This window comes from Scatophagus argus, chromosome 6 (assembly GCF_020382885.2).
Source record: "Scatophagus argus isolate fScaArg1 chromosome 6, fScaArg1.pri, whole genome shotgun sequence".
NCBI classification, from domain to species: Eukaryota; Metazoa; Chordata; class Actinopteri; family Scatophagidae; genus Scatophagus; species Scatophagus argus.
In genome coordinates this window covers 11,070,629-11,096,326 of record NC_058498.1, presented here as the reverse complement: position 1 = coordinate 11,096,326, position 25,698 = coordinate 11,070,629, and the positions used below count along the sequence as shown (strand labels likewise).

General features: G+C 39.8%; 2 protein-coding genes across 12 annotated transcripts in view; both read left to right on the top strand.

Moving 5' to 3' along the window:
- atp13a3 (ATPase 13A3) overlaps positions 1–5,308 on the top strand; it is a 30,035-nt gene extending 24,727 nt beyond the window's left edge. The window contains exons 26-34 of one of the 4 annotated variants that reach the window (XR_006843536.1): positions 458–567; positions 940–1,036; positions 1,134–1,206; positions 1,342–1,519; positions 1,658–1,836; positions 1,950–2,038; positions 2,246–2,326; positions 2,424–3,157; positions 4,628–4,683. Coding sequence is in view for 3 of the 4 variants with exons in the window: in XM_046390891.1 (XP_046246847.1) it covers positions 458–567; positions 940–1,036; positions 1,134–1,206; positions 1,342–1,519; positions 1,658–1,836; positions 1,950–2,038; positions 2,246–2,326; positions 3,065–3,157; positions 4,628–4,825 (1,098 nt within the window). In the remaining variant the exon portion in view is untranslated. Of the gene's footprint in view, positions 1–457; positions 568–939; positions 1,037–1,133; positions 1,207–1,341; positions 1,520–1,657; positions 1,837–1,949; positions 2,039–2,245; positions 2,327–2,423; positions 3,207–4,627 lie in introns of those variants that run through there. The other 3 variants (XM_046390891.1, XM_046390892.1, XM_046390893.1) reach the window with 3 other exon arrangements.
- A 5,539-nt stretch (positions 5,309–10,847) lies between these two features.
- The window catches only part of opa1 (OPA1 mitochondrial dynamin like GTPase), a 34,591-nt gene continuing 19,740 nt past the window's right edge, over positions 10,848–25,698 (top strand). For 2 of the 8 annotated variants that reach the window (XM_046391540.1, XM_046391542.1), the window contains exons 1-21: positions 10,848–11,074; positions 12,088–12,412; positions 12,686–12,782; positions 12,992–13,099; positions 14,510–14,563; positions 16,547–16,629; positions 18,354–18,512; positions 19,917–19,970; positions 20,261–20,365; positions 20,589–20,675; positions 21,015–21,128; positions 21,371–21,451; positions 21,585–21,659; positions 21,743–21,814; positions 21,970–22,069; positions 22,232–22,362; positions 22,728–22,800; positions 23,049–23,121; positions 23,211–23,326; positions 24,242–24,306; positions 24,566–24,642. In XM_046391540.1, coding sequence (XP_046247496.1) covers positions 11,046–11,074; positions 12,088–12,412; positions 12,686–12,782; positions 12,992–13,099; positions 14,510–14,563; positions 16,547–16,629; positions 18,354–18,512; positions 19,917–19,970; positions 20,261–20,365; positions 20,589–20,675; positions 21,015–21,128; positions 21,371–21,451; positions 21,585–21,659; positions 21,743–21,814; positions 21,970–22,069; positions 22,232–22,362; positions 22,728–22,800; positions 23,049–23,121; positions 23,211–23,326; positions 24,242–24,306; positions 24,566–24,642 — 2,078 coding nt within the window. In that variant the 5' untranslated portion in view covers positions 10,848–11,045. The other 6 variants (XM_046391543.1, XM_046391544.1, XM_046391546.1 and 3 more) reach the window with 6 other exon arrangements.

The window sequence follows — 25,698 nt, the reverse complement described above, 5'->3', positions numbered from 1 at the left end:
TAGCTTTCTGAAGAGCCGTGTGAGCAGCTCAGTGTCAGCTGCTCTGGCCGTTGCCATCTTGGTTTTTCTGCTTAACTTTGAGCTAATCCAGAAGTAAGATGAGGTAAACCTTTATTAGTCCCACGGTTGGGAAATTCCTCACTAGGCAAGCAGGTGGGGCATGTGTAGAGCTGAGGAGAGCCAGTTAGTGAAACTCGCCAACTTGTGAAGAGAAAAGTTAGCCACAGAGACCAGAACTTTTGTAAATGTGTTTATTTCTGTTGTGGTTCCGTTTTAACATGGGGTCCAATGGAGATGACTTGACTGGTGACAGCCTCAAGTGACCATTTTAGGAACTGCAGTTTTTAGTACTTCCCGTCTGGCTTCACTTTTCGGCCTAGGAGGACTCTTGGTTTAAAGGGACATTAAATGATTGCAATCTGAACATACCTTAAATATTTTTTACTTTCCTCACCAGGCTCTGAAGAGGGCCCATGGCGGCATCTCTCTGTCAGAGCTCGAGGCCTCAGTAGCCTCACCCTTCACCTCCAGGACTCCCAACATCTCTTGCGTCCCCAGCCTCATAAGGTTTGTCTTTCCCTCTGACAGGGAAAATATGAATGGTGATGGTGGTAAATAAAACTGACAAAGAGCATCTCCTCTCACTATCATGAATACAATATTGTTGTCATTATACTGGTTTGAAAATGGCATGGAATGTTGTTATTACATACCGAACTGATTTAGTGATTTTTAAGTTGCTACTGATTTAGCAGTTTGTTTCCTCTTTCCTTTGGTGCAGGTTATTGAGTATTTGAAATAGAGTAAATTCTCACACTTGAACACAACCAAACCACCCCAAGCTTTTAAAATTGACCTTAAAATGCTTTTTATGGCAAGTTCTCTTTGTATCACTTCTTCAGGACGTGGTGATAACACAGAGTTTGCTTGCTTTTGCAGGGAGGGGCGTGCTGCTCTCATCACCTCCTTCTGTGTGTTCAAGTTCATGGCCCTCTACAGCATCATCCAGTACATCAGTGTCACTCTCCTCTACTCTGTATGTAATGCTCATCCCACAACCTGTAGTGTAGCTCAAGAACTGATGAGTCTCCCATTAAGTCTGAACTTGGCTGTCTGTTGTTTTTGTTTCTTAGATCCTCAGTAACCTTGGAGACTTCCAGTTCCTCTTCATCGACATTGCTATCATCCTCCTTATTGTCTTTACTAGTGAGTATAAGAAAAGTAACAAGGATGGAGGATGGTTATGTCTTTCACTTTTCTTAACCTTTATATCTTCCTTCCTTTCCTTCTTAACCTGTTTTCTGCACATCGTCATCATTTTTCCCTTTCTCTCCTCTTCAGTGAGTCTGAACCCAGCGTGGAAAGAGCTCGTGTCACGTCGTCCCCCATCAGGTCTGATCTCAGGGCCTCTGCTGTTCTCTGTGCTGACCCAGATCCTCATCTGCTTGGGCTTCCAAACCATTACATTCCTCTGGGTCCGACAGCAGCCCTGGTACACAGTCTGGACACCATTTACAGAGTGAGCACCTGCGATCATTGCAGATACACCTAAACCAACCAAAAATATGTGATTGAGAATCATCTCTCAATATGTTTGAAAAATCTGCCGTGGGCACACATTATTTGTTTATTCTTGAATTGATCTCCTCTCACCCAGTGTCTGCAACCAGTCTTCACACATCAATGTGTCTGACCACAACGACACAGAGCTGGATGACCACAACATCCAAAACTTTGAGAACACCAGCCTCTTCTATGTCTCCTGCTTCCAGTACCTTATTGTTGCCATCGTTTTCTCAAAAGGCAAACCTTTCAGGCAGCCTAGCTACAAGAATTGTAAGAAGCTCTAAGGAATGCTAAAATCTGTTCGAGTTACAAAGTTACTTTTTTTTTTTTTTAACATTTTAAATTTGTTTGTATGTGTTTCTGTTGATGTGTCCTCTCCCCAGGGCCTTTTGTGCTGTCTGCCGTGAGTTTGTATGTTTTCCTGCTGTTCATTATGTTCCACCCTGTTGAAAGCATTGACATGTTTTTGGAGGTAAGAGGACATCTCATACACAAGAAACGTTCACATTCAACTGTCATTTACTCACCTCTGAAGACTTGACTTTACCAGTCTCAGTACTCTTAATGTTATGTCATAAAGATGCAATAATTTTGTTAAGTTAAGCCTTGAAATAATTCTGTCTTGCTAATAATAGCTGTTGATCAGCATATCTGTTTCTGTCTCTCTCTCTCTGTGCAGATTGTTTGCGTCCCTTATGAGTGGAGGGTAAAACTCTTCCTCATTATCTTAATCAATGCTGCTGTGTCTGTTGTGGTGGAGGTAAGACACACACTTGAACGCATTTTTCAACAGTAGTTGTTTTTCTCATTTTCAGTTTTTGGTTTTCATGCAGTGTGCTCATCTTTGTCTCATTTAGATGGACAGCAGTGTTGTGTTGTGAGAAGAAATTACCTTCAGTAGTGAAAATTGTAAAATGACGGTGTCTGTGCTACAACACTCAACATGTTTTTTGTGCACCATTTTTTAGTGAAATGTATGCATTTTGACATTACTTATAGCAGCATATGTTTGTCTTTTTGGATAGACAGATGGTCTTTAAGGAATTAATTTACTTTAGTCCAACTGACAATGGATAATTCGTGCTGGCCTGCCACCCTCAGTGGAGCAGTATCACTATGGCTGCTATGCTTTTTAGATAGCTTGCAGACATGCCCTGCTTAGGAGACACTTTAGATGATGCTCTTTCCCAAACTATCAGTCCAAATCCTCTTCACCTTTTTAAGTGAATTAAAAAAAAAATCAATCAAGTTGACTTTGCACTCAGAGTTTCCAGTATTTTGAGATGATAGTATCCATGCACTCTCTTCTTACTAATTGGTTTAGTTTAATTTTAACCTCGCACGCATTAACACACAGCTTAATGGAACAAAGCTTTGATAAGTTGTGGCTCTGCAAAAACAATTGAAGACCTCTGTGGAAAAAACAATAGCAGACGCTATGTGAAATCAAATTAGCCTCTCTGTAATTCTTTCCCCTGCCCACTGCGCTATTCCATAGACCTTCATCCATGACATCATCTTATGGAAGCTTGTGTTCAGCCGAGACAAACAAGGCAGCTTTGGCGTCACTCCTGCTGCCCCGACACCACAGGTTGGGAATGTCTGACACCTTCTTTTAAGCCTTTTCCTTTTGTGTCGTGATCCCTCTCTCTGTCCCCACTTCTCCCTCTAACGCTACAGACCGCACCTTTCTTTTCTAACCTCTAACGAAGACATGCATGTGTGAGACGTCAGTCTCAAATCTGATCTGTCCTCTCCTTTTCGTGTTCACCCAGTGGGCATTTTGTTTAGGGGTTCGTAACAGTTGTAGTGTTACTCCGAACCTAAACTGCTCTTAAGGTCAAGCATCTTACTTAATAACCTAGGGCCGTAGGTGCAAAGCACACATTTCTATATATTGTAGATGGTCATCTTTAAGGGAGTAAATCACTTTTAATAGAGTGACATGTACCATGCACAGTATTGTGAACATTAATTACAATTGTTGATGCACTTATTTATGTAATATATACATTATTGTTGTTGTTTTATTGGTGTTATCATTAACAGTATTAGTATTATTGTTATTGTTGTTGAAATAATAGAAGTGATAATTGCTACTTCCTGTCTCTCTGTCTGCCCTGCTAAGCTCTACATGCTACACCTCTTAAGCCCTTTTTACACAGATACCGGGCATTACTGCCACAAAGAAGATGGTTCATCCCACCAGCTTTGTGTTTTGTTTTTTGTTCCCCTTAACGCTGAACAAAACAATTATGGTATAATGCTGCCCCACTATGTGGTATTTAAAAGAGGCATGATGTGTAACGCAACAGTGTCTGTGTCTAGTCTTACTTAAAATATACACTTCGGGCAGTGCTTTCTAAATAATAATAGCATGACATTTTTGACCGCTGTTCTTCTTCTTTGACAGCTGCAATCTTCTGCTTTTTAAATCCCTTGGTGTGGGTTGTACACACAATACGTTACCAACATGTGACCCCCCTGTCCCATCCTTGCCTGTACCTTTTATACAGAACGGCAAGGTGGAATGATGGCACAATATTCCTGCTTTGAGTGGGCTGTGTAAAAGGGGCTTCAGTTTCCCAATTACGCCCTGGATGACTGTCAGTCAGTGTATTTAAAATGAAAGCTGACTGACTAGCTTTAAATTTCTTTTCCAATATAAGGTTAATGAGAAATTTTGACTGATTTATGTTTCCAATCGGTCAACGTCCTGCTGTGGAATTCCTTTGTCTGTTTTATCGTTGATTCCATGAGCTTGTTTTTAATGAGTGGGCTCACTCTTAAAGCCGTCTCCTGCCAACTCCTGTCGAATCATCATGTGGAATTTTGTTTTGAATGACTTGCATGCATGCACACAACAGTGTAAAGAAATGTGTCTGTCGATCATGCAAAATGGCTCCTCTTCAGTTAACTTTACTTTGCACGCAAAAGTTATATTAGCATGCTACCGTGCTGATTTGCATTTTTTCAGTAGAAGCGTATTTAAAAACCTGAAAATACGAAGTTATTTTTATTTTATTTATTTATTTATTTTGGGGGGCTGTGGTTTTTCCAGGGTGGCATTGACCGCGGGGCGTTCAAGTGTCTGTCCTGGCTGGGCTGCCCACGCAAGATGACACCCAAGGCTCGCTATATGCATCTGGCCCAGGAGCTTAGTGTGGACCCGGACTGGCCTCCCAAGCCAACCACCACTACTGAAGCCAAGCCCCGCCCAGAAAACGGCTCCACCTATCAGATCATGATCAACTCCTAGCACCCCCCACCCTTGGCCCCAGAGTTTAGTCTACCCATTTCATGTTGGGCACGTGCGTATTACCTGTGTTCAGTGAACACACATTCAGCCTGTTCAAACAGAACGACTGCTTGCCATCAGCTTTGAGAGACTTTTGTCTAATATTGTAGTTCCATAAGCGTTACTGCACAAGCATTATACATAGCACCAAATAAAATTCCAGTTCTCTCAGTACCCCTGCTCTCCCAAGCCCGCCCACTGTCACGTCACTAGGACTTTTATTGCTTGTCTTTAAATATCTTTTAAACATCGGGAGCGTAAAATGTAATTCTCTTTTACAAAGTCTGTCCACCAAAGCTGAGCAGCAGTCAACCAGGCTGGGAGGAGAATTGATAAACCAGGATGAATTTGTGTGTTGACCTCTTCAGATTGACCGATAAATGCCACTTTCACTTTGTCTGTGTGAAAAGGGTCTTAAAAAAATGTAAAAAATTAAATTAAAAATATATATATATAAAAAAAACAAAAAAAAAACAGCCAAAGCACCACAGCGCTGTCTTCAGACATACGTGCACTGTCAGACATGCCATGGACGGTGTTGAATGCTAGAAAGTAATTACTTTTATTCTACTCTTAAAATAACAAGACTTCATTAGCAACCACAGTACTAGATGTCAGTTTTAAATGGAGAGTAAAATAGCCTTTCATAATGATCACAGGAAAAGTACAGTGTAGGATGAAGCAGATGCTGTACTTTGTTCTTTGATACTCTGACTGAAATGTCCGGTGAGAGAAGTGCATGGCAATGAATGGAGGGAATAGATTTCACTTTAATATGGAGATATTCTGCAGGTTTGAAGGTGCGGGGAGTAATGGATACGGACGCCTGGCCGTACTGACCAACTCTGTGAGATCTGATCATACAGTTTTTAAAATCAACCGCAAGCTCATATTTCTGAGCAACCACCACCTTGCTTTTAGGATGTTCACACAGTAACTTGTTTAGTCTGACCTGTTGTGGGTGGTACAGGCATTTTATACATTTTAATAAGCTACCTTCACTACTTGGCATGCACTCATCAGAGCACATAAAATCATAACCAAAAAGAAATGCTTTAAGCCTGTCAAGCTCAGAGTTGTGGAAGATTGGGAATCTTGGAAGGGCTGCTGTCACCTTGTTCAATGGCACACCCCCGGGCAGAAAACAGTACATTATACATCGTAGATTGATGATAGAAACTACAATACTAATCTCTGTTGTTTGTCAGCTTGTCATTTCATCTTAAAAAAAGTATATTTTTTTTTTAACCATACTGAAATATATCAACCTGTGATGTACGCTAATGAAATTTGGTCCAACCATGGTCCTGTTTTTTTTACATGATTTTTACATGACACCAAGCGGTAAACAACAGTTCATAATACAGAATACCTCTAAAAGTAATGACCGAAGTCTCTGCAGCCTCAGCTTACTGTCATATTAATTCTAACGCACTAAATGTTACATGCAAATAAATCTTGACAGGTAGCAAAGTGGCCTGTTCTTCTGGTGTTCCCCACAGGCCCCACTAACAACAGCAAACTTGCCTCTACCTTCCATTCATCGAAAAATGTTCTTTCCTAGTGTGTAATGAGCTTTACACCTTCATAGGCTGCTAGTTTGGCTCTGAGTCTTTAATCTTACATGTTTGCATCTGTGAACCACATCCTGTCACCATCTAGTGGCATCAGACAGGAGACTGATCGTATACCAAAACATGCATGAAGCCAGCTCCTTATTGTGATGTTTGAAAAACTTGATGGTTGCAATACCTGAAACATTACTACAAATACAGCATTACAATATGATAAGGATACATTTCCATTAACATTTCTGTATTTTTTTTTTTTTTAAAAAATCTGTGCAGGAAACAGCATGAATCTGGCTGTTTTATAATGGACAGTTAATCACTTGCATGCGACCGTATAAATCAAAGTATCTTAACATTTACAAACTCATGTTCTGTTGACTCGAGAAAGCCGGTTTTACGTACAGGCATACTAGCAGTACTTACATTTTTATTTTAAAAACAAAATTTCTTCCTATGGAAGACTGATTAAAAGTGTAATTGTAAATTAAACCAAGGCATTGTGCACCTCATCTGCTCCTGTTCTTGGAACAACATCCATGCAACAACACACTGTATAAGGTGGATGCTGGTTACCGTATACACTTGTATTTTTTCATGTATTACACATAGGCGACAAGCATAGAGAGTAAAGGGCTATATTTTATGTTCACTGCTTTCTTTCACATTCAAAGTGATGCTCTTCAAAATCTATTTAAGTGTCAAACCCTCCCTCCATGTAAACTTTGAAGGTCGCTGTAAAACTTAGTAGCTTCTTTTTTGTTAATAAAACCCTGACTGAAATTAAGTCTCTTAAAGTATATTCAAATAATGTCATACTGAGCTAACTTCAGGAGTGTAAATTGGAAATTGGTAACATTAGAAATCATTTAAACTGATTTAATTCAAGCAAAACAGCCACTGAGAGGAGAAAACAGAAGTTTTACAGCTGCCTTTAAAGTAACCGTAGTGTTTGATCCTCAAAACGCTGAGTTAGGCCGGAGTGTCACCTGAAAGACACTAACACACAATGTCAGTATAACTGAATACTCCGCATAGCAGCCTGCCTTTTGTAAATTGAATTATTATTTCAAAAAGTGTCTCCCAAAGTATCTTCAGAGCTGTAATCGGTGCTCACGAGACACCACGTTAAAGAATGTCAAATGAAATGTTATTCTACTCTTCCTCCCTGGCAAAATGAAGCAAATTGTATCTCAATGTGCTACATCTTCTGACACTTAATCATGTGTGACACATGGCATTGCATTTAGCTTTTCCATTGAATATTTTATTCATATAGAAGTAAAATTAGAACAGATTTTCCTTATATCTGTAATAACCAGAGTCTGAAGTTGCTCAGTTCCTAAAAGCCATTGAGAGATATGTGATATTATTGCAAATGCACATCAAACTTGGACTCCATCATGTCTTATGACAAGCTCGAACGTGGTATGCGACCATGGTTTTTATGGATGAAAATAGCTGATGAGCAAAGTTATAGTATTTTGTGGTCAAGTTGTCAGTGTAAAAGAAGAATATAACGGATGGAAGTGACGATAGATGTATAACATGGGTTAAATTGACACTCGTGCGATATTACAGAAAGATTATGATATGTTGTCTGGGGAAAAAAAAAAAAAAAACACTCATAAATTACTTACTTCTGTTGTGTTTCAACAATGTTGCCCAAATGTGGGCCACGTGAGTTTGTATGCCACTGAATATTCAGTGGTAAATATATATAGATATATATTTTCTTTTTTTAAAATGTTTCCTTTCAGGGTTTAATTTCTTTCTCTTGATACCTTCTGAAGCTAAAATTGAATGTTGTGCAGAGGACAAAATTTAATGCAAGGCAATACTATGGTTACTGGTTCTATTTCCAAAGACTTTTCATCACATCTGTAATGATTTAAAAAAAAAAATAATAAAATAAAATAAAAAAGGAGGAAAAAAGTAGGAAAGTTTTATTGTAACCTGTGTTCAGCTCTGTCAGATTGACTCAGCAGAAGTGGATGATAATATTAGAGGTGGGATTCAGTCTGTATATATGAGATGTACATTTCTACTGTGTGCATAAAAGTCGAACGATTTAGATATAAAAAATGTGGTTTTTGGATTATCAAAGGGCTGGTTTGTCTTTTTCTACTACTTTGGTACTGTGTTACAATCGGTTGTCTGTCTACTTTTGATTTGTACTGTCTATTGGATTTATATGTACTTTGGCTTTTGTTATGGAGTTTCATTAGCTTGGATCTTCCTTATTAGGGCATGAATCTTGGGCATTTATTTCACAATTTGAATCAGGTATTGTGAAATATGATCGGGGCACTTGGATCAATATTTGCTCTGTCTTGGGTAAACGTAATGCAGCGCATGTCTGCTGTAGAGTTTAAAGAAAGTTGAACTTAAACCATTCGGAGCCTAAAGATTTGTCTCATTGCTTTGTGTGAAACCAATAATCTTACACAAGAAGGGAATTGAACACATGTAGTCTATTTGGCGCCTCCTCTTCAGAATTTGAGCAACATATGACAATCTTGTTACTCTTCTGTCCGATTGTTAAGTGAACATATTTTGCTTTCTTTGTCTAGGACGTTTTGAAAAATATTTTGCATCCATGTAAAATTAAACTGCAATTGGCAAAAAAGAATGTGCATTGCTTCTCGATATCAGCAGTCTATTGTAGAAGTGATTATATTGCTGCTAGGGGCAAAATGATTCATTCTCAGCTGTGTCTTGACTGCACCTTGATACTGAAAACTCATCATTGACATGAAAATGTAAATACTACAATTGCTTTTCTTCTCCGCTACAGTTTTGCCTTTTATCCTGACACAGCTATGTCAAAGCAATGGATTTTATGCTGAAACCTCTATGCTCTTATACAGGTACAACATATATATCGACTGTTGACAGTTAGCATCGGCCTCTTATTCACATCATGTATTTAAACAAACCATCGAATGGCATTTAGATTGAGTCAGCCACTGAGTATGTGAAGCCTCACGTGGATGTGGTTTCCTCAGGGAAATGTGTCTATTTGTAATGAATAGAGAAAATAATAAAAGAAACCCAAACTAAATGAAAATATACTGTTGGTAAACCTTTTTATTACAGTCCATCTGTATGTGTGCTCTTTCATGAGTGCTTTTTATTTTCAGCTCCCACACCTCAGCAAGAGGCTCATCTGGGGTCTATGAATTGTTGTTATTGGCAGAGATGTACATTTTTTTGAAATTTTTTTGTACTTCATAATTTATTTTTTATTTATTTTCATTTCTTTTCCCCTGAGGATTGTATTTCAGATTTATCTTGATTTCTTTCTTTTCAATAAATGTTCTGAAAACAGTTTGCTGTACGTCTGATTTGTATCCAACAGGCACAAATGGGATACCATAATGCCGCATGAAGCTTCAAGAAAGTATGCAGTTTTATGTGAAGCAGACCTCAAATTGCCAATATATTGCAAAGATGGTTGAAGTGTAGTGTTTAGAGAGTTTACCCTTTTGCAGAATAGTTGACATCTAAGTGCACACAATTGACTGTACGATAGTGAGGGCTACAACACTCTGTCCTTAACTAGTCTAAGCTGCACCTGGTTATTCAAATGACCTCTTTCGGTATTGCCCATTTAAATGTTCCAACTGTCATGTAACAGTCAGGATGGTGGCTGCTATTGATCCCATATGTGCACTTTTCCTTTAGTCTGTGAGGATGCAGACTGATGAGTGGAACAAAAGTTAATGTTTAAAATAAATAAATAAATAAAGCTGTTAGATGAAAAGAACAATATTTACATCGGATGTGGTGAAGTCGCTGTAAAGACAGAAAGGGAGATATTCAACTGAAGCACAAGTACTGCAAATTTGTATTGAATTAAATGTACTTACTTCCACCTCTGCTTATGTTAGAAGTTTAGATTAGCACTGATTGAGTCATTTTACATTCACATTATAGAAAGCAGCCTTTTTTGTCTAATACATTAATATGATTATTTATCATCTGTCCAGACAGATCATATTGTGCTATACCATATATATATAGAGAGAGAGAATTTAGAGACTGCAGAGTTTGGGTTCAGTTAGACTGTGGACCTTTGGGCTTGGATGTTACTAAGCTGGGAATTTCTAAACTTTTTCTGTCAAGAAACCCCCAAACTGACACAAATTAACCCCCATTTGATAAGATTCTTCCCGTGTTCCCCATTTGAGAAGATTCTTTTCTTTTAGATTTTTTATTACAGAAAGTGTATGAAACCCATGACAAAAATAGTAATATATTCTGTCGTTGTGTTATTTATGGATTGGATTTTAGTGAATATTTTATCTCCCTTTTTTGCTGGGGACCTGGAACCTCCACAATGGGGTTCACGGACCCCATTTAAACGGGCATGTGTGTTAGGGATGCCTAGGAAATAAAGTCACCGGCGCGTTTTCTGTCAGTGCTGATTTGAAGGTGGTACGTTTCACCGGAAGTTAACAGTCATTCTGGTTGTGTCCTTGTTAGCTAACGAGCTAGTTAGCTGCCATAACAGGCAAGCAAATGTGTCCCATTTGGAAAGATGAATTGAACCGTACCTAAAGAGTGAATTTGGAAGAAATCTGTGTTTACCTGCTGTTGACAACAGCACCATGTTACGAGTCGGAAGTAAAGCTGCCTGGTGAGTTCCCATTTAATTCGAGGTAACAGAAGCCAGTTGTGTATGAGGAAAGCACAGATAGCTGGTCATTTCCACGATTTTGACAGCTGGGGACAGCAAGGCTAGGTACCCGCTTCATATAAATATCAGTCGTCCTGGTAGGTAAAAAAGAGACTAATTTAAAAGCATATATTACAGGTACTATGATACATAACCTCTGAACACACATTGTCACTAACATTAAGTACAAGATGCAAAGCGGCTTGTTGTGGATCTTGGCGTTGCTTTAGCCGGCTAAGTTGGCTAGCTAACGTTACCCCGGTGAATGGTTCTTCCTACAGAATCTGGACATGATCGTCAATGTTATTAGAAAACACTGAATTACGGCCTGTTGTTGTTGTTGTGAGTTTACGTGTAGCTAAGTATACGATAGCTGGTCGTAACTTGATTGATTTGGTGAAATGTTGTATTACATCTTGTGTATTTGAACGTCTATTGCTGACTGGTAACGCTGTAAGTAACGTCGCCTTAAAATACACTTTATACCATACCGTCTTTTTGTTTTCCGCACGTTGCAGCTCCTTGTGTTTCTGTGTTTCTTTCTAAAGCGACAACTGACTAAATCTATAAGTTGTCACAGTGTCAGACCGACGCAGTAACTTACCTGTGAACACCGTTACATTGACACCCCCGCTCCTCTCTGTATCCCATAGGCTGTTTCAGTTCACTACTCAAGGCCACCTCCTGATGGTGGAGTCGCAGACTGGAAATATACCTTATATTACGTTAAACTTGCTAAAGCTATAGCTCCATGAACAACCATGAATACCCCTAGTACAAGGTTTAGATATCCTGCTTCCAAAGTGAAATTTGATTTTATGTTACTCTCTGGCCAGTACCTGCATCATCGAGGATATCATTGCAAGATGACTAAATTTCCATTGAGATTATAAGTTCAGGGCCTTTGGTGCTTATAGGGCACAGGAGGAAGCTAAGCTTGGGTAATTTATTGTACGATTTCTTCGTCATTTCAGCATGGCCTGCAGAAGCCTGGTCTCCACCAACATGGGGGTGAGATTTCGGGTACCACTGCAGAAGCTGCACCCCCTGTCCCGTGCCATCCATCACCGCTACTCGGGGAACACCAACCCTCAGCGGGTCCCTCATCGCACGGCAGCACGCTATTTTACCTCCATGTCACGGTTGCCCATGCGACCTCCCAAGCCTCCTCCAGGGTCAGGGGGCCGTAGCTACCAACAGCAACGCAATTTCTGGGTGGCCCGCCTCGCTGCCCGGCTCCTAAAGCTCCGTTACATTCTGCTGGGCTCTGCAGTGGGAGGAGGCTACACAGCTAAAAAGGTAAGTGTTTTGGGCCTCCAGCTCAGGACTTCTCGGCCATTCTCTATCTTTTCTGGCTCTTGAACTAGTTTAGTCCTCATTTATCTAATCACTACAGAGCTGTAGAGTTGTGAATCAAAGGTGAGCAATTTACAGAAAATTTACAGAATATTACAACATCTGTCCCTCAGCATTTTAAGGAGCTGCACTAGCTGTGATGGTATATTATTAAAGAGTAAAGGAAAAAACTTTAATTCATATAAAGATAACCTAAGCATGTTATTTTATCTCCAGACATATGATGAATGGAAGGACATGCTGCCTGATTTTAGTGAATACAACTGGGTCATTCCTGATTTTGTCTGGGAACTGAGTGAACAAATTGATCTTGGTAAGTGCTGTCATTTTGACATCATGATTCAAATGAATTTGCTCATACCTGACCTTGTGTTCTTCATGAGTGATCTCTGATTTTAGTAAAGCGGGAGCAAATATTCTTGCGGTCTTACTTGAAACATGGCTACACAATTATGCATCATGAGATAAGATTCCTGACCTTTTCTTTTTCTCCACTTGACATGCTATTTCTTGTATCCACAGACAAACTGGCCAAAGCTCTACCAGAGATGGAGGAAATAGCCAAACTACTACCTGACCTAGACAAGATAGGAGAGAACTTCACTTTTCTCAAAAGTCTCCTGTCTTCTGGTGAGTCAACAAAACTTGAACTGTGTTCATTAAGTTACTGCATCTTGGGGGGAAAAAAAACAAAAACCATTGTTGTCATCATCAGACATCAGAGTGTCTAGATCAGTGTCCAAGTTTCAAATGAAGATAACAGTAGTTAGCACTCCACATTTGCACTGGCCAGTGTTCTTTTATATCTTATATAATATATCTAACAATCCATCTGGCTGCCCTGTACCATGCTTAAGGTATGCCATTTGTGGTCTCACTGACTTCGAAGTGACCTTAGCACAATGAGATAACATAGAAACAGGATTATAAAATAAGATGAGGAAGTAGCCTGCTTTCTGCCCTAAATTGCAGTTTTTTGTGCCACAACCTCCTTGTTTACGGTTGCTAAAGGAGCACTCTTGACATCAAATTACCGATAACCAATGTATTTTGGATCAGCAGTTTTGTAGGCAGTGTTTAAAGACATGTCTTGGACCACGGTGTTGCAAACAGCCATTTACTGAGATGGAGCCAGGTGCACTTTGCTGAGCAGGTCTTGATAAACTGTTCATTTCGGTGGTCATTTCTCAATATTTGAAGTGCTACATAAAAACACACACAAACTGCTTTGTATCACTTTTAATAAGCCATTTTGTCACGAACAAGTCCACTCTCCCTAGCTGAAAACTACCCCATGTGGTATCTTGAAATTTGTTTGGTCACACTTTGTTGATGTGTAATAGGATAAATCTGTTTTTGGACTAATATAAGGGTTTAGCTATGGTTAGGATGAACCTCAGACTTTCTTATAATGGAATGCAATTGCTTTAACACCATCAGTGCTTTTGATTTCATGCTCATAGCTCATATCACGGCTATAACGAAGAGTGCTTGACAAAAGGTGCATGCTACTTGCCATCACTTCAGCTGAAAATTTTCGGCAAATTTGCAGCTGGTTTCTATCTCCAGCTGAACAGTCTCCTTGTTAAGAGTTCTAAAAAAAGACATCCAATAACATAATAATAATAATAATAATTTCCTCTAATAATCTCTTTTAGTCCTGATTCAATCCTTTCGAGTCTCAAAAGATGTGACATGATTCCATCAAGTCATGAGTAAAATAAAGATTTTGTGTCATGATGCAACACAAATCTATAGCCAGTGGTTTTTAAATAGGGCCACCTCTAAATTGGCTTGTACTGATTAAATATACACAACTCCAGTCTGACGTGTGCTCATCTCTTTTAACAGTCTCTCATTAAGTGGTTACTTCATTTGAAGTGCAGACACTTCAACAGCTTAGTTTTAATACACATCATTTAGCTGTGTCCCTGCTTTGACCACCATCCCTCTGCTTCTGTCTTTTATGATTTATATCTTGTGTTGTTCTTCCTTTCTCCTCTTCCCCTACCCTGTTTTCCCCCTCAACATTTTTCACAGGTGTGAGTTTGGGTAGTGAAGTCAAAGGAGCTTCTGGTCTGCATCTGTTGTTAGGTGTGTAAACCCCTGCACACAGTAGCGCTGCCCACTCCCCTCTTTGATCTCAGCCGCTGTCTGACCACCATCTTGCCAAGATATTGGTATGATCGTGGGTTCCTGCCTGCCATGGTTCACTCTAAAGGCGTTAGCAGAGCGTCTTCCCAGGATGTTGGCTTCTAGGTTGTGCACCAGTGCTGCTGATGGCAATGGCAGTGTTCATGGTTAACTCAGGTTCCTCTGTGAAATGTATCACCTGTCACTACGATGATGAAAAGGTCTGATCTTGAACTTGGCTTATTTTGGTAAACATCTGATTTTGCCCTGTGGCTCTCCACAAGAATCAGTGAAAGCCTCACTCTTAAACTTTCTCTCCCTCTTTTTGACTTTTTTTTAAGATCCTTGGAGAACTTAAATGGCTTCTATTCCCTAGTAGTTCGTATCAAAACACAGTAAATGAAAAGTGTGCAATAGCCTGCCATGATTTGAAATATTTTCTTCATGGTCTGAAAAACTTCTTTAAATGCAGACCCAGGTTGCCTTTAGTACGTCCCTTCTTCTTGTATGACTCTCTTTAACCTGACTGTCCTTGGCTGTACTTTATCCTCCCTGTGTGGTTTTTGCCTCCTTTGACTTCCTCCACCCTCTCTCTCCCCTGGCTTGTGTGGGCTGCTTTCTTTAATCACACTAACATTCACTAACATCTTTGGGGCGATTTCATTCCACCTTTTTAGTTGTTTTCCCTCAAATGTTTGGAAAATGCATTCAAAATACATTCCACATAAGTCAAGTTGTTGAAATTTGTAAATTTATACTAAATGTAATAAATGAATAATTGTAATAATAATAATAATGCTGTAGCCCTAAATGCATCAAGGTCATATACAGTGGTATGTGGAAAGGAACCACAGGTCTGCTGTGAGTCACAAAATAAACAAAGGAGTGTTCTTGACTTTTAAGTCTTCAGCTTCATTCTATTTAATGACTTAAGGAAAATACTTTGTCCATGAGAGTTTCAAGTTATTTTTATACACATGTTTCATTTATTCAGTGCTACTACATTTATTATGCTATGTTGTGACACATTTCACCTTTGTCAGAAAGCTTGCAGCTTTCGATAATATTTAAGACAATTGTTCATCCCTATTTTGCTGTGTACATGACATTACAGTGTGGTGCCTTCCTCATTTATATGACAAAGCAGACTTTGCTTTGTGCAAGGCAATGAAAGCATGTCAGCATTAGTTAGCATTTTATTTATCATCAGAAAATCATAAACTTGGCATTTAAGACAAGGTGCATCACTGGATTTTTGGTATAGCATTGTTAAAAAAAAGTCTTGATTATTTTCAGCTTTGAATGTTTTCTGTTTTTTAGTTTTTTTGTGCTTCATGACACGTCATTTTCAGGGTGTTTGATTTCATCCTGCAGTAGCTACTTTTATAACCACAAAAGTCCCTCAATCAAAATTTCACTTTAGAGTGTCCAACCATGTACCTAAATGGAACCATCTCAAGCCAATTTATTTCATTGCTGTTTTAAAGTTAGCTGCAAAACTTTGTGCTCATACGAACATGGAACTAATTATATAATAACTAGCAATGTATTCTTTTTAAGCTGTCTTAATTGTTTGCTATGGCCTAAGCACATTAAAATCTCTCAATTTCAGTCAAAAATGCAGTAATCACAAAATTCAAGAGCTTTGATTGGACTGCTTTATTATAATTATTAAATGACTGAAAATTATTTAAATTAAAGAATTAAAAAAACTATCTAGTACATATGATACATGCATATGTCAGTGTAAGATTTTCCAAACATTTGAAATTTAATCACCACGATCTTTATTTTTCCTCATAGGCATGTTTGAAACGATGGCTATCTGGCTTCTTTTCGCTATGGGCATTTTGTCTCCCCAAGCTTGTCTATAGAAGCACTCAATAATGAAAGGTTGATTTTCATAAGCAAACTCATTCTGTGTTGTTGTGTTTCCTCTGGTAGAAACCTCAGGCGATCCTTCACTAAAAGCCACAGATTCTTCTGCTGCAGCCGCGCAAGATGGCAGTGATAAACAATACAAAAAGGCAAGTTTCCAAAAAGTTCTCAGCTTCGTCCTCTTTGCTCTGCAATTGCTTGGTCTCACTCAGCTCCTGTTTGAAGTTTGGCTACTTTTCACTTCAGTGGCAAGAACTGCATTGGGTTAACTTGAAATCTACTCAGAGAAACTTACTGTATATATGAGTTAGTGTTTTTTCAAGACAATTACATGAATGTATGCACTCACAGAGCAGTTTGGATAAAAGTGATCCCTAATTGCCTTATCTTTTGTAATACTGACAAATTCAACATCTTGGGGATCTTTTTGAATCAGTTACTTCCACAGAATTTTAATTGTGTGTTTCACCCTGGCTGCAGTCAGCCTAAGGTTTTGAGGCCATGTGATAATGTTATGGTAAAGAGTTGCTCTTTCCATTTTACGACTATCGTGCAGTAACAATGATGAAACATATGGGTTTACATAGCATTTGTATGGTTTTAGTATGAACATACAGGATTACCTGAGACTTTATGCACACTGATCATTTGTCTACTAGTAGTCCTGCTTCCCGACTGATTTTTTTTCCCTGAAGTTTAATTCATTCAGACCATTCGTTTTTCTAGCTTTATACTACACAGCAGTCTCTGGCAGAACACTTTGTATGCACGTGTTTCATTTCTGTTGTCTTCTCTGTTTTTTGTACATTTTGTATTTTGTTCTTTTTCCTCAAAGTGACCGCATTCAGTGTCCCTCTGTTCTTTTTGTGTTTTTACGTCTGTTTTTAACACTGTACAGAGCTTTACAATGAAAACATGATGTGAAGGTTTCACAGTTACCGTAATATTAAGAAGAGCATTTATTAAAGCAAAAAAGAAAAAGGAAAGAAGAAGGAAAAACAGATGGTGGCTTTCCTCTCCTGCCCTTCTTTTGGTCTGCAATCACGGTCTCCAACATGAGCTCTTGTAACACAACACAGCTCTTAGAAGCTGTACAAATTAAATTTAACAGGTTTTGTGTGCGCATTTCTCAGAGCAGAAAGAGACAAAAAAATTCACAAAGTTAAATGGTCATCTCATGTTTGGGACCTCTGAACTAAAACAAATTCCCCTGCTACAAAATGTGCTTTGTGCTTCCCTCCTGGTAGAGCAATATCCCATTGCTTGCTTCGCTTATTTAATCATCGTCATCTTCAGCTTCATCCACCCTATTATTTGCAGTTGCAGCACATTAAATCAATGTGTCTTCTAAACTTGGCTATTATTTTGCATTCACATTAAAACCTGAATTCCCCCTCTTTTGCTGTATCTTACACTGTTAAGTTTAAGCACAAAAATCAGTTATAGTGTTGTCTGAATCATGGTGAACGAACAGTTATTAATCCACAATGGTGGTGAGAGAAGACAACAGTCATTGTTGTTGCCACTTGCTGAGAGGTGCTGGTTGTGGTATTAGTCACCTCTTCTGCCTTCAGTCTGGCAAAGTTTGGCATCTCCCCTTTGTGTTTGAGAGAGACTGACTTTGTTGGTTTGCACTGATGATAGTGGCAAGATAACCAAAGTCAGAGACCTCGATTCTGTTAAACTTGAGCTTTGACTGTATCATGATTCTCTAGCCCGAACAGCACCGATGCCAGCGACCGAGACACAGGCCAGGTTTCCTCTCTTGTCATCCTGTGTTGTTGGTGCAGCATTTGCCTGTATGGCCGACCAGCGCGGTGGCTGGTTGTTGTTTTTGTTGCTCCTTCTTATCTCTCACTATGACATACCCCAGCAGGGTCTGCTTGGCGAGCTCATTCTAATTCAGCAGCAGATCCAGCGGCACGAGGAGGAGGTCCGGCGGGCCGCAGCAGCCAATAATGCGCGTCCCCCACCGCCAGAGCCTGCTCCCAGTCCGCCTCCGAACCCCAGCCCCCCTCAACAGAAACGCAAGGTGAAGGTCCCAAACCCACTGAGATCCGCCCTCTTCCACCAAAGCCTCCAGCCAGATAACAGCTGCAGAGACGAAGCAATGCATACTCTAGGACGCTTTCATCTCTACCAGCTGCTTTGACAAAATAAGAGAAATTTAACACCAGACTGAAAAGCAGTATTTCACTCAGCAATCAGCAATCAGTCAGCATCACTGATGGGTGTGATTTGATGTACTCTGTCAGACACCACACCCAACAGCTCCTTCACGGTGTCATACCTTGGAGTACACTACACTAAAACAGTAAATTATAGTTTGTATATGTATATATATATATATATATATCCCTCTTCTTGAAGTCCTGTTTTCTAAATTAAACTAAATGGTACAGACAAATGAGCTTATCCAAAATTTAGTCTGTCCTCTACAATACTCAGCTGTAGCCTCGATGTATCACCACATAGTCTCTCAGGCGGGGCAAAGATTCGCTTTTCCAGGCATGCATGGACCTTCATAACCAGGTTTCACAAGCACAGTGACGTAGCCCTCATTCTGTCATGCAAATGGATGGATGATCACTTCATTCACGTGCGGAAACCCTGCATGGAGTGGAGTGGCAAGGCAACCCGCTGCATGGTGTGAACTGTGTATTAACTACAGTGAATGGACCCAGCCATATAAAGAAATGAGAGTTGACTGTTGTCAGCAGCGAGGTGGAAGCCTTAAGCTTGTGAACAGTTTTTTGATGCTTAAATAAATCTAGAAGAAATTGAAATATCGTGTTGTTACATATTACTAAAAGGTCATTTACAGCTTGTTTCTTGTCCCTGTTGTGTAGTGTAGAAATAGTTTTTGATTGAGTAGTTGGGTGTGTCTTTCTGTTTATTTAATTCCTTTCCTTTCCTTTTAATTTCCTCTGCTGCCGGTCCCATTTGTTCATGTGTGCTGTGTCTCCCGCTTTCTGTCCTGTCTCTCATCCTGACAAACATGTTGCAAGTGTACAAGAGATGTAATCAAGTGAGTTCTGCCCAGTCTTGGAAAAAAAAAAAAAATCACGTTATAATGACTAAATGATTTTGTGATTATATTCAGCTGTATTTTCCAGGGCTCACTCTGTGATTTGTGCCCCTTTGTGAATCAATAGCTTGTCGATCGAAGCTGAGTATTACCAGAATGAGTAGTGTGTGCCTGAAATCAGATTTTTCTTTTCCTCTCTTTTTATGCATTTCCATGTCTTTCAGCACTGGTTCGCTTTGTAACACAGTGTGCATATAATGAACCTTTGTGGTGCTGGTGGGATTTCATGCTTGTGAGAGTTATGACAAAGCCATTATTGTCAAACCAGAAAGGAAGTATTAACTCAACTTGTTGCTGTTTTTCTTTTTCTTTTCTTTTTGTTTTTAATTGTTCTACTTGAACCTCTAGTCATCAGACAAAGAAAAGATAGACCAGCTTCAGGAAGACCTGCTCCGTACACAGGTACTGTGCGCTACTTTTTATCGACTCTGAAGAAAGGAGTGTAAGGTCATGCGAATCATCCAAATTGTTATTTTGTTGTCCAGTATTTTACAATACTGTACATCTTGCTTCACAGTGAAATTATATTGCCCTTATGTGATCAAAATGGCCTCAAAGTCCAATAGGAAACATGATCTTTGTCGGACCTACTTGGATTATTAGTTGTACAACGCTACAAAAGCGTTCTTTTAGATGTGACAGAAATGTTGCTGATGCTGATTTTTGATTGTGTTCCGCTGTTGATCCCATAGCTAAAATATCAGCGCATGCTGGAGAGGCTGGAGAAGGAGAACAAAGAGTTAAGGAAAGTGGTGCTGCAAAAAGATGATAAGGGAATTCACCAAAGGAAAGTGAAGGTGGGCTTCACATGAGAACACATACACACGATAAACACACACTAACATGCAGCGTTTAAGGTTTCCGGCTTAGCTTTTGCCCAACTCGGGATTGCTTTATCAAACATGACCATTTTTATAGATAGAAGACTATTCTCTTAAATTGCTTGTGTCCAGTCCCTGTAATGCTGCTGTAAGTCATTTATATTATTAATATTTATGACTGTTGTGTCCCCCCATGTAGAAATCCCTTATTGACATGTATTCTGAAGTCCTGGACATCTTGTCTGACTATGATGCCAACTATAACACCCAGGACCACTTGCCCAGGGTAAGGAGTTTTCAAATGTAGTTAACTGCTGTTTATGGATTTCTATCAAAGAGGAGCTTTGTTTGTCTGTTGGTTCTCCATTAACAGTATGTTAGAAGAATTTCTTTTATGACCAGCTCTTTCTGTTTCATACAGAGGGGGTCCATAAATACATTCATATGCAAAATGATGTTTTATGGGGTACTTTTTATGGAAGAAATGCACCCTAATCACTCTTAATATCTCCTGTTTCCTTTTCCACTTTATCCTTAAGTCATTGGCTGTTGTTTTTCTTTGCTCTTCTGTCCATTTAACTGTATTTTGACCAACCCTCACCCTTTTCCTCCCCTTCTATTTAAGGTGGTTGTCGTTGGGGACCAGAGTGCTGGAAAGACCAGTGTGCTGGAGATGATAGCCCAGGCCAGGATCTTCCCCAGGGGCTCAGGAGAGATGATGACCCGCTCTCCTGTCAAGGTATGCGGCTGATGTTGTGTTAAATAATCTTTAATTAAAAAGCACAGAAAAAAAGATCTATACTTTTATTTGCACTACACACATTGTCAGAATTTTCTAGTGTGACTGAGATAAAATGTTAGCAGTTCCAGCCAGAATCGACAGCTAGGGATTCAAGGTTTTTGGAGAGTGAAAAATAAATAGGTAACCAGTTTGGATGGATTTCTCTTATTTATATTAACTCATTCTTCTTCTCTCTGCAGGTAACACTAAGCGAAGGTCCCCACCACGTGGCCATGTTTAAGGACAGTGGCCGAGAATTTGACCTCACCAAGGAGGAGGATGTAAGTCACAAAGCCATTCGCTCCATTAGAGATGTCCTGATGCTAATTTTAATAGCAGACTTTGCCATTGTTAGCACTAACTTCTTTACCCGTTGCCACTGTTATGTCTGGCGACTCTTCCTCTGTCCTGCAGTTGGCTGCACTGAGGCATGAGATTGAGCTGAGAATGCGAAAGAGTGTGAAGGAGGGACAGACAGTCAGCTCTGAGGTTGGACATGATTCTTCTGTTCAGATTTCTGATTTCTTCTGTACTGTTTCATCGAAAAATAATCTTTATTTCTTGTATTTTAGACAATATCCTTGAGTGTCAAAGGCCCTGGCATCCAGAGGATGGTGCTCGTTGACTTACCAGGTGTCATCAGTGTGAGTGTGCATTCTCAAATTAATAGGGGTGAAAATGTTAACAGATGTTTCCCCATTAAAAAAAATCAAAGCCAATAGACCATAGATTTGTCTTGACAAATGCAGCATTACAAAGGTACTATTTCAAAAGGTTTTTTATTGTGTTTCTCTCCAAGACGGTGACTACAGGCATGGCATCAGATACTAAGGAAACCATCTTCAGCATCAGCAAAGCCTACATGCAGAACCCCAATGCAATCATCCTCTGTATTCAGGGTGAGCCATCAGAATACTTGTCACAGCTGTAACACTCACATATAGAAACAGCATTTGTCAAAGTGAGCAGGGAGGTGGTTCGTCTTTTCCATACTCCTTGCCATCGTTATTGTTACCTCTATGTTGTGTTGTGATGTTGTGATGTTTCTTGCGTACCACCAGATGGCAGTGTGGATGCTGAGCGGAGCATTGTAACAGACTTGGTTAGCCAGATGGACCCCCAGGGGAAGAGGACCATCTTTGTCCTGACGAAGGTGGATTTGGCTGAAAAGAACTTGGCCAGTCCGAGCAGAGTAAGAATGCAAAAATGCTGCTTTATATGTAAAGGACTGTCTGTTAATGCCTTGGCACTTACTCGCACATTTCGTAACAGTTATTGTGATGATTGCACAGATTTGTCTACATACTTTTCATTTAAGATAATCAAAAGGGTTTGTCTGTCACTTTGATTAAGAAAACAGCTGCATTAGCAGATTCCTTCAAACCAGCAGATGAAGTGTCAGCTTCACAGAGTGATGCTATGTGCAACTGCTCCACAAGAGGGAGCTCAGAGCTTTAATTTTTACTTGATCTCTCTGAGACAGTATGAGGAAGCTTGTACTTCAGAGTGGACTGGCATGAGCATCAAAGCCCTTCTGTTTTACATTTTCTCTTCTAGATCCAACAAATAGTGGAAGGCAAGCTTTTTCCTATGAAGGCCCTGGGTTACTTTGCTGTTGTCACAGGAAAAGGTAACATGTAATGTAATGAGTAATCAGTCATGCAGTATTTAATTTCACATTATTTAATGAGGACTTGGGGCTTGTGATCATGTCCTAATTGACTAACATGGTTTCATAAGACCTCTTGTGGTAACAAGGGAGCTAGTTGGAGATTGTTCTTGTTTTTGTTTTGTTTTGTTTTTTTCAAATTAATATAATTAATCCAACAGCAACTGAACTGTTATTTACACCTTGTGCTGCTGTCTTCTTGCATGCAGGGAGCAGCGGTGAAAGCATAGACTCTATTAAAGACTATGAGGAGGACTTCTTCCAGAACTCCAGATTACTGAGGCAAGTTGCCCCTGATTCATTAAACTTAAACATGTCTTTAAATTGATTAACGTAAAGTTGACAATAAATTCATGTATGTATGGAACAAGGGACGGCATGCTGAAGGCCCACCAGGTGACTACAAAGAACTTGAGTCTGGCCGTCTCTGACTGCTTCTGGAAGATGGTTAGGGAGTCTGTTGAGCAGCAGGCCGATGTCTTCAAAGGTATGACTGCACAATGTTTATATCAAACCTTTTAACAGTCCCGCACATTTAATAATGTGATTGGACATGAAAGGATTTTGACCATTAGTTGTATAAGGAACAAATGCTACTTGGCTTTTCTCAGCCCACTCTGCCATACCTTTCCACAGTGCTGCCTTCCAAATGCAATTAGTTAAGACAATCACAAACCCACTGCTAACAGCACAGGTGATTTATGGTTGTGAGCCTGCAGTTCCCGCAGGCCTATTGTGTGGTGTATCGATCCATATCCCATCAAATCACACACAGCCGGCCTCCGTCCTCCGTGCTTGGCGCCACCGTGGCCCCTCAAACCAGCAATTAGCCTAATCTCTGCTGTGGATAGGGACAGCAGGCTTGGTGTGTGTGTGTGTGTGTGTGTCACAGTGTCTGCCCCCATTGTGCGTATGTGAGAGGTAAAACTCTGACTTTTGATAAAGAGTGTGTGATTGGCCCCATCCTCTCTCGTCCTAAGAGACCAGTTAAGACAGTGAGTGTGTCCTCACCCACTTTGATTAAAGGATGGGCACCATTAGCAGTCTGAAAGCTGCCTTTATGTCATAGCAGGTTAAAACAAAGCCGGCCCTGTTCCTGTATGGTCATTGCCTGTTGATTATAGTGAACTACTGATTGATGGAACATAACATCAGAGGTGTAAAAGCAATAAAAGCAGGTGTTGAGTTTCGTCCAAGCACAAGAATGAACATTTGCCAAATGACACATCAAGGTAGATTTATTTAGAAATTCTATAGGAGTAGGTTCAAATTTATGGTGTAACCCTGGACACTGAATTATAATTTGACATATGAAAAATTACAATTTGAAGTTCGTGATTGTTCATTTTGATGTACATGTTAAAAATCAAATATGAATTTTAACTGTTTCATCTTACCTCAGCATCTCGGTTCAACCTGGAGACAGAATGGAAGAACAACTACCCTCGTCTGAGAGAGCTGGACAGGGTGAGAAACACAAACTTTTACGTCACACTTTATCAAGTATTCCAGAAAATAAAGCAGTAGGTCAGTAGTGACTCAGTAGTGTAACAGATGTTGTTTATGGGAAAACATGATTTGATGATGGCAAAATAAAAGCAAGCATTTATAAAACAGTTGTGTATAATGTTGACAATGTTCATGCATGAATTCTCTGTATTGTATATAATAACAATATGAGGTTACAGATGGGTTGGTTTTTTTTGTTTGTTTGTTTGTTTTGCAGAATGAACTCTTCGAAAAGGCCAAAAATGAAATCTTGGATGAAGTCATTAGTTTGAGTCAAGTGACCCCACAACACTGGTAAGCTGATGATGATGATAGTGATGAGCTACTTGATCCCTGAATGGTCAGAAAAATTTCAGAATTGTGGATCCAATCTGATTTTTGTTTTTATTATTATCATTAAAAAAAATATTAATTTAAATAACATTAGCAGAATAAACAGTCCAAACTGTAAATTGCCCGTTTATTGTTGTTGCACAGTGATGACTGATTGCATTGTTGTTGCACAGTGATTCCTCCTACGGTTGGGTCAGATGTCAGTTCACTGCAATAAGATCGTCGTTTTACTGTTGTTAGTATTTACAATATTGGTCTTAATGAGGTGCCACCTTCTGAGAACTGAACTGTGTAAAATTGTCTTTTTACCTAATGCCAATTAGATCATGTGTTTGTGCTGCTCCAGCAGTCAAACCAGACATGAGTAGAAAGCTATTTTTAGAGCCAACTGCAGCTCTATCTCAGTGTGTATTTATCTTTGCATGAATGTATAGTTATACCTCACCAACAATGAGGAAAACCTTGCTAAATGAGATGAATGCATGGTGTTGTGGCTGTCCCCGGTGTGCATGCCATCAGTTCTCTCAGATCAATGCTCTGATGAATGGCCCATGGATGGGAACAGGGGTGGCCCTGTTAGCCAGCCAGCAGCCCGCCAGCACTATTGGAGATAGCACTTATTGACAGTGAGGAGTGTTAAGCTGAACAAAAGGGGAGCCTAATGAAATATGAGAGTACGTTTATGATAAATGAGAGAGGCCCAGCACTGGTCTGGTCTAACGGGACTTGGAGGCGGTTTTGTTCCGTTGCCACACAGCCGTGGAGAGAAGGAGTGAGAGTGCAGAGGCTGGTAGCTACTAACAGGGGTCATACTGGAGCTCTGTTGGAATCTATCATCAAGTGCAATTGCAGCAGCACTGACTACACAAATGAAAGCAGCTCAGCCAAGAATCATCCCTATTCACTCATTCTCTCACCTATTCTTACCCCACGGGGTCTCGAAACCGAGCGCCGCTGGGCACCTTGAGGCATCTGTGTAACAAACTAACTTGCGCTTGTTCGATCCATCTTCAATCT